Source organism: Gymnoscopelus microlampas (assembly GCF_963454915.1).
Source record: "Gymnoscopelus microlampas genome assembly, chromosome: 18".
Lineage (NCBI taxonomy): Eukaryota > Metazoa > Chordata > Actinopteri > Myctophiformes > Myctophidae > Gymnoscopelus > Gymnoscopelus microlampas.
The window spans coordinates 37,778,896-37,795,397 of record NC_139955.1 but is presented as its reverse complement, the minus strand read 5'-3'; the positions used below and the strand labels follow the sequence as shown (position 1 = coordinate 37,795,397).

The 16,502-nt window shown below is 42.1% G+C and overlaps 2 protein-coding genes across 2 annotated transcripts in view; one reads left to right on the top strand and one right to left on the bottom strand.

Annotated features, from left to right (window-relative positions):
- Positions 1–16,502, top strand: part of diaph2 (diaphanous-related formin 2) — an 824,520-nt gene that overhangs the window by 346,759 nt on the left and 461,259 nt on the right. The window lies entirely within an intron of this gene.
- Positions 1,103–5,728, bottom strand: LOC311065362 (uncharacterized protein). The gene is made up of 4 exons (XM_084085676.1): positions 5,678–5,728; positions 4,542–4,575; positions 2,969–3,083; positions 1,103–1,932 (listed from the first exon to the last, which is right to left on the bottom strand). Exons 2-4 carry the CDS (start codon positions 4,572–4,574, stop codon positions 1,760–1,762), a joined length of 321 nt encoding a protein of 106 aa, XP_083941802.1. The 5' UTR covers position 4,575; positions 5,678–5,728; the 3' UTR covers positions 1,103–1,759.

The following is a 16,502-nucleotide window of genomic DNA, read 5'->3' as shown; positions in this document are numbered from 1 at the left end:
TGTATTGTTGTTATTGTTATAGTAGGCCAGTGGTTCCCAAACTTGGGACCGGGACCCTCAGAGGCGGTCCCCAGATTAGCTTAATGGGCAACATAGTTTTCTCTCTCAACAGTAAACAAACCAACCTATACATACCAAGTGTATACAGGGTAACATATTTTTAAGTGACAATTTAATGACTTTTAAGACCTTCTTAAGGCATTGTGCGCAGTGCGCTTGTAGTTTGGCTATTTTCACAATATTTATCTGTGGAACCGAGTAAAACTAAATGTAATTCCTACAATTTCAAGTGCTTGTCAGGGTGGGTGGTCCCCAGTTCAAGTATGATTATTTTGGGGGGTCCCCAGTTCAAATATGATTATTTTAGGGAGTCACAGCCTGAAACGTTTGGGAACCCTTGAAGTTATAAAATAAAGCTATACATTATTTCATGTTATATTCATTATTCTAATTAAGGCAAGGCTGAAGTGACTGGCCTACTGGCCAGGCCCATTCCAGATAGACTGCTTTGGAAACGTTTAGTCTGATTGTGCGCTTACTTTATGATCCATCATCCAAGGCCTGAGGGTTCGACTCCACTGCGGGTCACTTTTTTATGATAGGTTAGTTAGTGTCAGGTTAAGGTAAGGTATAGTTTTCTGTGAGGCTATTGAATTACGCTGGCAGCATCACAAGAGCAGAGGTGAGGGACCCACATACCCATCAAGAGACTACTGACTCACTCACTGAAACTCATACCCTAGGGAAACCTGGTGGTAGACTTGGGTTGGATTTCATTTGCCCCATTGAATTAAAAAGGTAATAGTACAGATTATTTGGGACTGTAGCTTTAAATGCCACATGCATATTTTCAACCTGCCAACAATACCTTAAATCCTAACAAATGCAGTTCTAACTTAGTATGCAGAAGCACTTTTTGTTTTTGCATTCTCAACCAGCATTTCAGTATACACAGACAAGGCCTAAATTGAGCAGAAATGTATTTATCCAACATTGACTTTCCTATAATTAGCATAAACTGCATTTGAAGGTCAAATTAACAGATAGCAATTCACCATGTATTCATACAACTACATTTTCAGTGAAAAAGATTTTAAAGATGTATTTTTTTAAACAGTTACAATGTCAGTGTTACACTGCCAGTGCCCTTGAAAGGTGCAAACATTTCAAAAGTTAGGGAGGGTAAGTGATTTTCTTTCGTTAAATTAAGTGTTAAATAGCTCTAGCTCTAGATTCTGATCGTACTCATTGCTTTAGAGGGTTCAGTAACATGTCTCTCCGGCTCTCTAACAGAAAATGCATTCTCAGGTTGGGATGCCAATTTTATCCAATCAAGATAGAAACCTCAGTCAAGATACAGAAGTGAAATTGGAAGTGATGACACAAATAAATAAGCAGACACAATTGGACCTGGAACACTATAAAAATGAAGAGGGTGTTCTTTGCATTTCATTTCTACACCACAGCTGACATTTTTAAACAATGTACCCCCTCCTGCTGTGATGTCATCCAAATGTCATAGTATATGATGTCCTCACATCAGGACAGTGCAATTTAGGTTCATAATCGTCCAAGTTCACTTTTAAGTTTGTATCCTTAACACAAGTAAAAATTGACAATGGACTGGAGTAAAAAAGTGACAATGTACAGTTATTTACAAGTTACACTCTGTCAAAGCTTGCACCATTAATGTCAGAAAGCAAGTTGGTCTTAAAAGACTCGTAATCTTCAAGGTGGGCTGTTGGAAGTGTTACAAGCACTAACAATTGGATAACAAACAGTGTGGCCTGTGGACTAGACAGTTGTGGTCAACTATTTTGATTTTCTTTCTCTCCGACACCAGCAAATGCCTGTGTCCCTGCCCAGTCAGCCATTGCATCACCATGGGCACAGAGGGTCTCTCTTCTTCAGCCGCATCTTCTGGTTGTACATCTTAGAAAGGACAAGAGATCAGAATCAACATCTGAAGTAACAAGTTTCAAAGCTTAAACAACTCATTCACAAGAATCACCAATAAAATACACAACGGACCAAATATGATTATGATCGGAAACTGTATTATTTGTCTGACAGTCCGATATCCAGATAATGAAATTGTGTTGTGCTACTGACAAGATACACTACGATCACTTGAGAACATTGCTTGCCCTGTACCCGGTTAGTTAGTGGCTCCACTTCTTTTTCCTTTATGAAAATAAACAAAATACTACGGAGCTTGCACAAAAACACATTTCACCCATTGTTTTACACCTGTAAACCTGTGATGTGACAATAAAGATCATTGTGACAAAGACTATTCTGATTCTAAAATTGGTTAAAATCTGGGCATATGATGTGCTGTATGAGTGTAGGACAGGGTTTCTCAAAGTGGGTGCCGTGACGCCCAGGTCCAAGTCCAGGGGTGCCGCAAAATACTTTGATAATGTTTGGAATGTATCAATATCACTTCAGTTTAACACTTAGAACCTCTACACTTAATAAAACGGAGTTGAGGTGCACCGTACTTGGTGCGTAATCTCTTCACCAAAATTAGCAATCTACAAGCTCACAACGCGTTGTGAGCTTGTAGATCTGCTATTTTTGGTGAATGTTCCCCTCAGAATAGGAATGCTAGGGTTCAAGTGGTTAAACGTCAAGTATAATGTTATCTGCAATGTGTCCTGTAATGGAAACAGATATTCTCTCAGTTTTCCTTGTGACAAACTGTAATTTAGGGGGGAGGATTTAAATAATACATACCATAATGTGACATAAATGTAAGGTGCTGTAAAGTAACAATGTAATTCAGGGGTGCCGTGGATGAAAAGTTTATTTACACGGGTGACCTGAGCCCAAGAAGTTTGGGAACCACTGGTGTAGGATCTCCTATACCTTAGGACCTAAGGTATAGGAGATCCTACACCAGTGGTTCCCAAACTTCTTGGACTTAGCTTAGGACCTAAGCCAATATCAAAATGGTTTTACCTACCCTCAAGTAAAAGATATTGGAAGTTATCCAAGATCTTCGACTCCTCCACATGATTTGCCGAGCCTTGTGGAGACATTTCTGGGACCAGGTGTGACACAATGTAATGCACGTCCACCTAAGAAAACAAAAGAGTATTACAGCCCAACAGTTTGATCCAACAATGAAAATACCACTTGGCACTTGAGGAAATGTTAAGGCATTCAAAATAATACAAGACTAGAAAAAGCGCTCCTCGGAGCACAGGTCTCCACCAGGTAAGGTAGGTTATTGTGGGCCAGCAATGTTGGGAATGCGCCAATAAGGATGGAATATGAAAAATCGGATGGAGCCGTCTTGATCACTTGACTATAGAGATAATGTGTAACGATTTGCATGATGTTTACTGCAACACTCCATTGGCTATCTCTTGATGAGGTCGTAAACCTCAAGGCCTTCATGAAGCTGTTGCAGCATTGGTATGTGTTTAGTGCGCATGTGTAGGACAAGAGCCCTTACAAATGGAAAAGAATAACAGACATCAAATTTTATGACAGCCATTTTAAAATGTACAATTACAATGTAGGCATTTAGCAGACACTCTTAAGAGTGATTCACAGTAAGTAAGGCAAACACAAGCAGGGGTTGACACTAACGGTTGCCCGACTGCCCGTGGCAAGTTAAAGGAGAAATCCGGTCATTTTAAGTGTTATGTTTGATGTGTGTCAAATCACTTACCAACGTATAAATGAAAATCGCGTAAATCCACAGAGCCCCCTATCGACCCCCACCGTTGTCATTGTAGGAGGATATAGAATAGCCCAAATTCGCCTATTTTAACCAATGCAAAGTCTGTTTTTTTGCTTCTAGTACTCATTGTTGAGTCCCATGATAATGTAACAGGCGCTAAAACTCCCGACAAGCTAACGGCTAATAACAAACGAGCTAACGCTGGGGCTGCTTATCTCTCTGAATGGCAGCCCCAGGTTGCCAGGTCGGGAGAGAAACCAGCAACCAGCATTAGCTCGTTCTGTTATTAGCCGTTAGCTTGTCGGGAGTTTTAGCGCCTGTTACATTATCATGGGACTCAACAATGAGTACTAGAAGCAAAAAAACAGACTTTGCATTGGTTAAAATAGGCGAATTTGGGCTATTCTATATCCTCCTACAATGACAACGGTGGGGGTCGATAGGGGGCTCTGTGGATTTACGCGATTTTCATTTATACGTTGGTAAGTGATTTGACACACATCAAACATAACACTTAAAATGACCGGATTTCTCCTTTAATAAAACGTTCAGGCAAATGTTGTTTGCCTTCAGGTTGCCCGATGGGCAAGTGCATTCCGTCTTTATTAAATAATATTGGCTATTTATGAAGAACAATGCTACTTTTTTACAATTGGCAGATGCACTCATTCAAAGAGACTGTCGCCACTCTGCAGTTATCGATTGGATTTAACATTGATTTGTTCTTATTGTTCAAGTCACACAAACGCAGGACAACACTGGAAAACAACTTAATATTTTGTCTCTGTTGTCCCGCAATGACCACAAGGTGACCAAATGTATGTGAATGTGAACAAATTATCCTTACCTGGGCCTGTGGCCTGCATGGTTGGTTCTGCATTCTGCCAGGGAGACAAGGAGAAGTTATTGTCATTGAGGCCATAATACATGGCTACAGGCTGTAGGAGCCTGAATGTGTACCGCGTTGTTTTCATATTTTTGATTAGGCTCCTTTGATTTTGATTAAGAAACACTTTTCTTGGGTACTATCATTTCGGTCAATTAGGACATTGGTGTGGTTTCCCCTTTTACTGTACCGTGTACAGTAGCACGTCGGTGTGGTGAGACAAAATAGAATGCTTAAGTCAGGGGTCTTCAACAGGGGGTCCGTCACCGTAACCTAGCATCCCTCCCTACTACTGAAGAGAACTTTAGCCAAAAATAGCAGATCTACAAGCTCACAGCGCCTCGCACTACAAGCTTGTAGATCTGCTATTTTTTGGAAAGATGTTTGGTGTAGAGGGGGAAAAAAAGCAGACCAAGTACAGAGTGAAAGGTCTTTACTAAGTAGTTCAGCCCTCAAATACTAAGTATTTGAGGGCTGAAGTGGTTAAATGTCTGAAAATAGACATTAACATGAATCCAACATGACAGTGTCTGTCAAACAAGTCTATGAAGCTATCTATGAAATATATGAACAAGTTTAATCTTCATTTTATACACTATGTATTGGGGCCCTGCTTCATCTCTCTCTGAGCTAGGGGGTCCTTGGCCTGAAAAGCGTTGAAGACCCCTGGCTTAAGTTTCATACTCATTTGGGTTCCCAGAACAACAATTATGTCAATATATAAACAGTTACGCAAACGTCAGAATGTACCTATTTGGATGCGTCGTAGTTGAGAGCCTAGCACACTAAGCTGCACTTTTCATTTACTCAATGATAATAGTTGCATCAAACAACGCTAAAATAATTGCAGCACATCACAATAAGAGCATGAACTAACGTTATGGATGATTGACCTGGTAACTGGAGTAGCTACATAATACACATGCAACGACATGCTGCAGGCTGGCAATAGGCGTTGGACGCGCGAGTCACGGAGTGACGGCCACTAGCAGCACAATTATGTATTTTAAATTACTATCTTATATAATTCAATTAAATAAAGTCGCCATAGGCCTAATATGTGAAAAGGTTAAAAGGAGGGAAGTTAAAATACTTACGCACTGACTATCTGCCAAAGTGTCGCACCACAAAAATCTGCCACAGCTGGAGAAATGTACTGGACAGGAGTAGAATGTTGTTGTTGGCCGGGGGAGGGGGGTGTTTAAGGAAGTTGTCAAGCTGTCACTCAGACTCCGAGTGACCAATGGAGAGGTGTCTTACATCTTTTCAGCGTAGGACACGCCTTCTGAACTTCAACCCCTCACACAAAAAAATCCGAGAGAGAGAAAAAAAAAATCGAGACCAAAGACTTAGGTTTTGAGAGAGAAGACGTTTTGCAATCAGAAAAAAAAAACTTTCATTGGCAAACAAGGAAAAAAAAACATTAAAAACATTTTATTTAGCACAACACATTTTATTACCCAAACATTTTACTAAGTATTTTGTTTTATGTAGTTTAAACAGTTTTTCCTTATTTTTTTAATCTTGAAGTTTTGCTCTCAATTATTTTTTCTTTTCTTTCAGATCTTATATTTTTTTGCTTGCAAATATTTTTTTTGATTGCGTTTTTAATTTGTTTTAATGAAAAAAATGTTTTTGTTCTGTTTATATAATTTCCTTTGCTTACTAATTATAATTTTTTGCTTGCTGTTTTATTTTGTTTTCATTCAAAACTATTCTTTGCTCTGTTTATATTTTTTCTCTCTCGAATGTTTTTCTTTTGTTTGGTTAATAAAGACACAAATGTAACTCCATACACTCCGGTGTGCGTTCGTTCAGATTGCTGCACACACACACACACGCCTTCAGTATACTCGCCCGCTTCCCTTACCCACTCACCACTGCTCACTTATCGGCTTTAAAACGCCTCCGTCATCTCGTACTTTGTCTCTTCCTTCCTGCTTCGTCTTTGATTCCTGTATTTATTTCATCTCTGTGTCTCAGGTTGTAGTGTGTCAATCTCTTTCTCTCTGCATTAGCTCTCCGTTCTGCATCGGTTTCACTCACACAACTCCCGAAAAAAACATAAACTTGGATTCTTCCAGCTCAGCTAGTACGGTACTCTATTTTTTCCTGTGTTCCCCTTCCAATGAATACAAAGTAGCTTGTTACAGCAGACCTCGTAGCCTAACAAAAAGTATGTCGTTTTCAGTTTTTTTTTTTTTTTTTTTGCAATAGCCTTACATGTATTTATTTTCTTAACCCTTTAAGACCTGGAACGCATCTGTGTCACTTCTTGATTTGAGCGAAAAAGCACTATTTTACACTTTTGGCTATTCAAAAATAGCAGATCTACAAGCTCATAGCCCGGCACCGAGTGCCGCGCTATGAGCTTGTAGATCTGCTATTTTTGAGAAATCGTGCAAATTTGTGCAAATCTTTCAATATATTTTTTTTCCAAGCGAACATTTGGAACTGAAATCTTTGCTTCTGGGGGGGTCCCTGGAAGAACATATTTTGAGATGGGGGTCCGCGGCCAAATACATGTCATTTTGGGGGTCCTTGACATGCAAAAACCGATATTATAGCAACATATGTTAAAAAAAAAAAAACTGTTAGGATTTAGAAGACGCAGAAGCAAAGATTTGCACAAATGTTCACTATTTTTCAAAAAATAGCAGATCTACAAACTCATAGCTTGTAGATCTGCTATTTTTTGAATAGCCAAAGAAATCTAAAATGACACAGATGCGTTTACAGGTCTTAATGGGTTAACTTACCCTCTGCGTTTGAGCCTTTCATGTCACCGCCTTCATCGCCGTTTTGTTGATATTTCCCACCATGTTTAATGGCGTATGTGATCAGGAGGACAAATTCCCCCGGACAGGTGAAATAATTTAGATAAATTACACGGCGCGCGGCGTGCGTGCGTTTGGTCATGTTGCTGTAGTGCGACGGGCCTGGAGGAGGAGGAGGGAGGCAGCGTTCGCTGTGAATTGCAGCATTTGCAGATTGTTTCTTCTTGTTCTTTGTTCTCTCTCTGGTTTTCTTTCTTTTTTTTATACCATGTTTTATTAACCCATTAAGACCTGGAACGCATCTGTGTGTCATTTTTTAGATTTCTTTTGGGCTATTCAAAAATAGCAGATGTACAAGCTCATAGCGCGGCACCGAGTGCCGCGCTATGAGCTTGTAGATCTGCTATTTTTGAAAATGTTTGATTTTTTTTTTTTATATCATATTTTTTTTTTGCGAACATTTTTAACTCAAATCTTTGTTTTCTGAGGATTCTACAAATGTCTTCTAAATCAGAACATTTTTTTTTCTTACTTTGCTATAATCAGTGGTTCTTAAACTTCTTCCTGTCAAGGACCCCCAAAATTCTATGTATTTGGCCGCGGACCCCCATCTGAAAATATTTAGTTCCAGGGACCCCCATGAAGCAAAGATTTGTGTTAAAAATATTCACTTTAAAAAAAATATATATATATATATTCAAAGAGTTGCACAAAAATATCAGATCTACAAGCTCTACGAGCTTGTAGATCTGCTATTTTTGAATAGCCCAAAGACATCTTAAAATGACACACAGATGCGTTCCCGGTCTTAAAGGGTTAAACACACTGTGTTTGGCTGTGAATGTCGCTGCGGAACAAGCCTGGAGCCGCAGCGTGATGAATGTGCAGAGGCCCCCAAACAAGTCTAGCTGTAAATGTGCACCATTATTTTAATGATGCTTTTGGCCTGTCGTTTGACTTTGGTCCAATCTATGGGCTGTATAAACAAACAACAGAGAGCTGGCAAACCCCACGGGTGTTCAAACCCACAGTGAAGCTGTCACACGCTCCCACACACACACACACACACACACACACACACACACACACACACACACACACACACACACACACACACACACACACACACACACACACACACACACACACACACACACACACACACACACAATTTTGTATTTATCGTCACATACATACACAAACATTTTGGCCATCCTCTGTCACTGTATATACGCTTACATACATAAACATGTACACCTCAAGGCCAAACTCTATCACACTTGCAGTACAGTACACGTAAAAATGGTAAACGGTGCATTTATATACACTATACTGTAGCGCTTTTATCCAAAAGCGCTTTACATAGATTGTGCATTACATTCACCCATTCACACACACACATTCATACACCGATGGCGAAGGAAACCATGGCAAGGCACCAACCTGCTCATCGGGAGCAATTTGGGGTGAGCCCGGGATCGAACTGGAAACCTCGCGGTTGCCGTTCTACCGGCCACTCTACCCCTGAGCCACTGCCGCGCCCCCCCCCCCCCCCCCCCCCCCACGCACACACCTAGACCATCATCAGCCAGACACCCTTCTTATATCCCTTCGACTACCATTGTCAATGAAGAGAGGGCAGACTGGGCAAACTACAGCCAGTAGAGCGATCCAGGATGTGTTTCGTCATCTCCACACACACACACACACACACAGATCATAACACTGACCCCCACAACATCTCTGCTATAGCCGATGTCAAAGCCCATGCGCGTCAATGTTCGGCCCAATAGAGAGGTTCCACCTCTGGCCACTGTTGCAGACTGTTAACCCATTAAGACCTGGAACTGTGTCATTTTTAGATTTGAGCTAAAAAGCATTATTTTTACACTTTGGGCTATTCAAAAATAGCAGATATACAAGCTTGTAGCGCGGCACCGAGTGCCGCGCTACGAGCTTGTAGATCTGCTATTTTTGAAAAATCGTGAAAATGTGTGCAAATCTTTGAATATATATATATTTTTAAAGCGAACATTTTTAACTCAAATCGTTGCTTCTGGGGGTCCCTGGAACGAAATATTTTGATGGGGGTCCGCGGCCAAATACACATCATTGTGGGGATCCTTGACATGAAAAAGATTGAGCACCACTGATATAGAAACATACGTTTTTCAGAATACTGTTGAGATTTAGGAGACATGTAGACTCGGCTTCAGGTCTCAATTGGTTGAGTAGGAGAGACCCAAGACGAGGTTAGATTGACTGTGAAGATTTGCATGACGGTGCTTCTTGCTGTACTGGTCAAACCCATCTTCACCTTTATCACCCCTCTCTCCCCAGTCCGGGCTCTGTCTGAGGGTGAAGCCGCTCATTAACCTTTCTGAGGCCACAGGCATCGCTGCGATGGGAAAAGCGCACCTCAAACGCACTGTGTAAGACAAATTAACCTTGGAGGACTGATACGCCTTGATTTAATTTTAATCACACTAAGCAGCGAAGCGCGCTGGAACATTTCACGTCCAAAGCCAGAGCGGGGGGAACATATCATTACACTTTTCATCTGCGCTCAGCCATTTTTGAAATGGAGCCGTTAGCCGGCTGAATAGCAATGGAGGGATATTTCATACAAATGCGGTCACGACTAGAAGAGTTTTCAGCACTCTTACTGTGTAGATCTATACAGTGCTTCCCTTTCTGAAAGTGAAACGGCATTAGATCTAAGAGCGCCCAAAATCCTTTCTATTAGTTTGGACTCTCTATTAGCTTGTAGATCTGCTATTTTCAGAGCGCAACACCCGAGCGCAACCAAACATAAAATGACTTGTTCGACTGGATCTGCTCTCCACTAGGTCCCTCACTAACATTTTAGTCCAGTTTTTGTTTGTTGACAAAATTGTCCATATATTTAGTTTTAGTCGTCATAGCTTAGTTTTTATTTGTTTTCTATTTAGTTTTTAGTCAGCGAAAAAAGGGAGTTGACGAACACTTTTTTTTGTCGACGAAATCAACACTGGGTTGCGGTCATCCTACAGTATGTTTCAAATATTGACAGCTGACTGTTGACAGTACAGCTAGTGGGGGAGTGGTTAGGGCTGCACTTATAACCACTATATCACTTGTTATAATGCACATCAAACTGGGGGTGGGTCGGGGGGGGTGGGGGGGGGGTTCTTGAAATGAAAAGGTTGAAATTCACTGAGTTATTGCATCAGAACAGCGGTGGAACCGCACTTTTTTAATTAGCCGGGTCTTCTCTCTGTCTCGTTCTCTGCAGGTGGAAACCCTGCTAGCTATAGGTCAGTCGGGTGAATTCACCCCACACATAATGCTTGAGTCAATTACTGGGATGTTTGTGCGTGTGCGTGTGCGTGTGTGTGCGTGTGCGTGTGCGTGTGCGTGTGCGTGTGTGTGTGTGTGTGTGTGTGTGTGTGTGTGTGTGTGTGTGTGTGTGTGTTCATGTGTGTGTGAGACAAGGTGGGCTGAACTGTCTGCTTAACAACATGAATCCTAACTCCATGTGATAGGCGGACATTTGGCAAAAATGGGCAAACAATGGGTGAAAATTGCAAATCTACAAGCTCCCAACGCTGAAGCTCACAATGCGTCGCAAGCTCATAGTTCGGCTATTTTTGGCAAAGTGAAGGCAAAACAAGACATGACTCAGTCATGTATACTGCACCAGCTTGCTTTCTGTTTTCTCCGATTCATCTCGCAGCATCTGGCAACACTGCTAGTGGCTCCCCCATTGGCTTAGACATGTTGCTTATTTCTCTCGCAGAATCTGGCAACACTGCCATAGAGGCGAGAGGTGTGTCTAGTACCATAGCTTGGGAGGACGAGATCGGGCCGTTCAGAGTATGGGAAAGTATCCCCATTGGCCTAAAGGACAGCCAATGATGAAAAAGTGTCGAGAAGGAGGGGACCAAGTATATAGGCCCCCTGCAGGAGGTCCCCGGTCAACAATGTATTTAGTGTTTGAGTGCTTATGGAACTTATCAACTTATCAAACAAGAGCAACGTTTCACCCATGCAAAAATAGCAGATATACAAGCTCATAGCGCGGCACCGAGTGCCGCGCTATGAGCTTGTAGATCTGCTATTTTAGAAAAATCGTGAAAAGTTGTGCAACTATTTGAATATATATATATATTTTTAAAGCAGACTCAAATCTTTGCTTTTGGGGGTCCCTGGAACAACAGATTTTGAGATGGGTGTCCGCGGACAAATACATTTTGGGGGGGCCTTGAGATGAAAAACGTTTGAGAACCACTGATTTTATAGCAACATACGTTTTTTTCAAAAAAACTGTTGGAGAGTGGTCGTGTTATATACTGTACTGTGGGCAGACATTCCCTTCTTTTACTTCAGTGTCAGCACTGTTTTTTCCAATAACTGTGGGGATGTGCATGTCCTACCTCTTTTTCATAGTACTGTAAAACAGCTACATTACCTTTTAATATAGTGTATGGCTGTGTACTGGCTAGGCTGGTTGCCAGCAGCACATGTTGTGTTTGTCAGACAACTCCCTCCCTTCACTTGTTGGGGAATCCCAGCGCTGCACTACTGTGTCTTTCTGTTTATGGGGGGGGCGGTTTTCAACAGTGGTACTGTACAAGGAATCTTGGATGTTGTACAAAGTTCTTCTCAGGCCACATTTTCACACAGAACTTCAACCCGACATGGCAGAAACGGGGTCAAGCAATCAGAGATTGGTAGAGTTAGCCAACAAAAAAACGGTACTCAAGTAAAAGTATTGCTAATTTAAAACAATAATGACTGAAGTAGAAGTAAAAGTAGTAATCCAGATAATTACTTGAGTGAGAAAGTATCTAGTGAAAAGACTACTCAAGAAATTAGTTACTTCATACTTTTTTGAGTTCATTTATTGTTTCAATAATCAGAATGCAATTGAAACGCCTAACATATAAACTTAAGTGATTGTCAAATATAAATAAACATAATTGGATGAAGTCTATGAGAGAATGAAACAAACAGAAAATGTATTAAAACAGTTTTTAAAGGAATGTTTGAAAAATGTTTTGACCAAATGTAAAGGAGTAAAAGTAAAGAGTTTCCATCACAACTATATACTATAAAGTATGTTGCATGAAAACTACTCTTCCAAGTACAATTTATTCAAAAAGTGACCTAATTAAATGCAATTGAATACATGTAATGTGCTATTACATAATTGATACACACATAAAGAATACTGCATACACTGCATCTTTCTTTGCACGTGCAGGAATAGAACTTGAAGAACAATTGCATATGTGCGCGCACGCACACACACACACACACACACACACACACACACACACACACACACACACACACACACACACACACACACACACACACACACACACACACACACACACATACAGATACATGCATGTGGCCATGAATTCCATTTTGGGGCCAATTCATTCCCCTTCTTTAACCCTTTAAGACCGGGGACGCATCTGTGTGTCATTTTTTGATTTCGTAGGGCTATTCAAAAATAGCAGATATACAAGCTCATAGCGCGGCACCGAGTGCCGCGCTATGAGCTTGTAGATCTGCTATTTTTGAAAAAAAACGTGAACATTTGTGCAAATCTTTGAATATATATATATATTTTTTAATTTATTTTAAGCCAACATTTTTAACTCAAATCTTTACTTCTGGGGGGGTCCCTGGAACAACATATTTTGATGGCCAAATACATATCAGTTTGGGGGTCCTTGATCCTTGAAGGGGGTCCTTCAAGGATCAAGGATTGAGGACTACTGAAATTATAGCAACATAATTTCTTTAAAAAAAAAAAACTGTTAGGATTTAGAAGACATTAGAATCTCCCAGAAGCAAAGACTTGAGTTAAAATGTCCACTCAAAAAATATGTATATATTTTTCAAAGATTTGCTCAAATTGTCAAGATTTTTCGAAAAAAAAAAAATAGCCCCAAAGAAATCTAAAAATGACACAGATGCGTTCCCGGTCTCAAAGGGTTAACCGGTTCCCTATCGCAAATCGATCCCGAGCAATTTATCCCGGGGGGGAAACGCCATTCATCTCTTTACACATCCTGCTAGTGGAGCCGTATCCATAATTGACGATCAGGCCACTATACCCAGTGATGCAATTAGAGCTCCCACAGTGCGTTGGAAGCTAGGGGGAAAAAGAGGGTGCAGCGGGGTCACCCCGTAGCCCATTACTCCTGCCTGTGACACGGGCGGTTCTTCTGCCCACCAGGAGTGCACTCCCGGGTCACAAAACACACCGCCTCGCAGCACTCTCTCGCTGCCCCCCCCCCCCCCCCCCCCCCCCCCCCCCCAAGTCAATTTCTCCGTTTTAACCCATTCAATCCGGGAACGCATCATGTGTCATGTTAGATTTTTAGCTATAGCCATTATTTTTATACTTAGCTATTAGAAAATGCCTTTTTTTATCTTGAAAATGTGTGTATAGATATATATCATTTTTTAAAAGCGAATCACTCGGTACCGCGCTATGAGCTTGTATATCTGCTATTTTTGAATAGCCAAAGAAATCTAAAATCACATATATATATATATAGATATTCAAAGATTTGCACACGTTTTCACGATGAAAAAAAAAAAAAAATAGCAGATCTACAAGCTCATAGCGCGGCACTCGGTGCCGCGCTATGCGCTTGTATATCTGCTATTTTTGAATAGCCAAAGAAAACTTAAAATGACAGAGGTTCCGTTCCCGGTTTTAATGGGTTAAGACTGCAGCAGTGTGAGAGTGAGGAGGAAAGGAAGGCAACAAACAAAACAAAACCGAAAAAAGAAAAAAAAACACTCTAAGTGCACACGGTCTCGTTCCCAGAGTCTTGTTCCTCTAGTGTTTTTTTTAAACAGGCCGCGGCGGTAGAGACAGGCAGACGGTAATGTAATAAGAGCTGATAACAAGCTAAAGGCAGCTGGTGAGAGGAGGGCCAGTTAAACTGCTTTCGGGGGTTAATTGTTTTGTGCGTCAGGCGTTTTCCGTTTTTTTTTTCTTTTTTTTTTACAGTATTGGCAGCAAGTCGGAGGAGGAGGGCTATAGCAAGCAGCCAGTGTTGCCAGATTCTGTGAGAGAAACAAGCAACCAGGTCTAGGAAAAACAGTACAAAAGAAGCGACTAATGGGGCCACATGAGCACTTAAACATATACATCAGCTGTTTCAAAATCAAATCTTGCGGGGAAATTATGAATCAGATCTGGCAACCCTGGCAGCAGCACAGTTAGTGAAGGCATGGGGCATATGCCCATGCCTGCGATGAGCTGAGCAGTAATAATAACGGTGGATGACTAAGCAACGAGCAGAGCATCCAGCATGCAGGGCCCCCCCGGTGGTCCCTGTGTGAGGCCGCGGGGGGGGGGGGGGGGGGGGGGGGGAGCATTTAGAGGGGCCCCTTGGTGGTGGTCCCGGGCCGCCTCGCTGCATGTGTGTGTGAGGCTGGGGGGGAGCCTTCATTTAACCCATTAAGACCTGGAACGCATCTGTGTCATTTTTTTATTTGAGCTAAAAATCATTATTTTACACTTTGGGCTATTCAAAAATAGCAGATCTGCTATTTTTGAAAAATCGTGAAAATGTGTGCAAATCTTTGAATACATATATTATTTAAAGCGAACATTTTTAACTCAAATCTTTGCTTCTGGGGGGTCCCTGGAACAACATATTTTGAGATGGGGGTCCGCGGCCAAATACATGTCATTTTGGGGGTCCTAAACATGAAAAGGTTTGAGCACCACTGATATAGAATTAGAAACATGCGTTTTTCAGAAAACTGTTGAGATTTAGGAGACATGTAGAATCGTCCTCAGGGGGTTAAAGGGCCCCTTAGTGGTCCCGGCCGCTCGCTGCATGTGTATGGTATGTGAGGCGGGGGGGGGCTTCATTTAGAGGGCCCTTGGTGGTGCTCGCGGCCCACCGCTGCATGTTGTGAGGCTTTGGAAGCGTTCATTAGAGGCGGGAGAGGGAGACGTGCCCGACCTTAACCCATAAAGACCTGGAACGCATCTGTGTGTCATTTTAGATTTCTTTGGCTATTCAAAAATATCAGATCTACAAGCTCATAGCGCGGCACCGAGTGCCGCGCTATGAGCTTGTAGATCTGATATTTTTGAAAAATCGTGAACATTTTTTAATTTTTTATATATGTTTTTTTCAAAAAGCTATTAGGGTTTAGAGAACATTTTAAGAATGGGACTCGGGCCTTAATGGGTTAAGTGACCCCATCCTATGGAAACGCTTCATTAGACACCGCTGTCTTCTACTGGACTGCCTTAATCAACTGCCTTTACTCTCAGAAGATGTACTGTACGTAAGGCAGGCAGAGGTGTGTGTGTGTGTGTGTGTGTGTGTGTGTGTGTGTGTGTGTGTGTGTGTGTGTGTGTGTGTGTGTGTGTGTGTGTGTGTGTGTGTGTGTGTGTGTGTGTGTGTGTGTGTGTGTGTGTGTGTGTGTGTGTGTGTGTGTTAATGAGTGCTCCTGGTGGTGTGTAATTAACACAACAGCAAATGTCCCTAAAGGGTAAGATTAACGCTGAACGCATTAGACACAATGGGGCCCGAGAGAGAGAGAGCTCTCTCTTCCCCCCCAAATAAGTATGTGTTTGTGTACATGTTGTGTGTGTGTGTGTGTGTGTGTGTGTGTGTGCGTGCGTGCGTGCGTGCGTGTGCGTGCGCATAAACCAAGACCAAACTGCTGTTGCCATTTCGGCATCGCACGGACTCACACAACAGAGAAGCATGTCCCCTGTCGTGTCCCCCCCCCCCACACACACACACACACGTACACACACACACACACACACACACACACACACACACACACACACACACACACACACACACACGGAGGAACCCATGCGCAGAGGCAGAGCAGCCAGCAGTCCCCATTGGATTGGCGGTCTCCTCACACACACACACACACACACACACACACACACACACACACACACACACACACACACACACACACGCGCGCACACACACACACAGGCTGGCAGGAGTGTTGCTCGCCTCCCTCAGCCCGTCCGCCTCCTCAATACAACCTGGTCCAACACAGATAAACACATGCTGGGTAGATTATTAGAGGAGTACCAAGGGCCCCTGCAGCATAGTAACCCCCCCCCCTTGCACCATTGTGC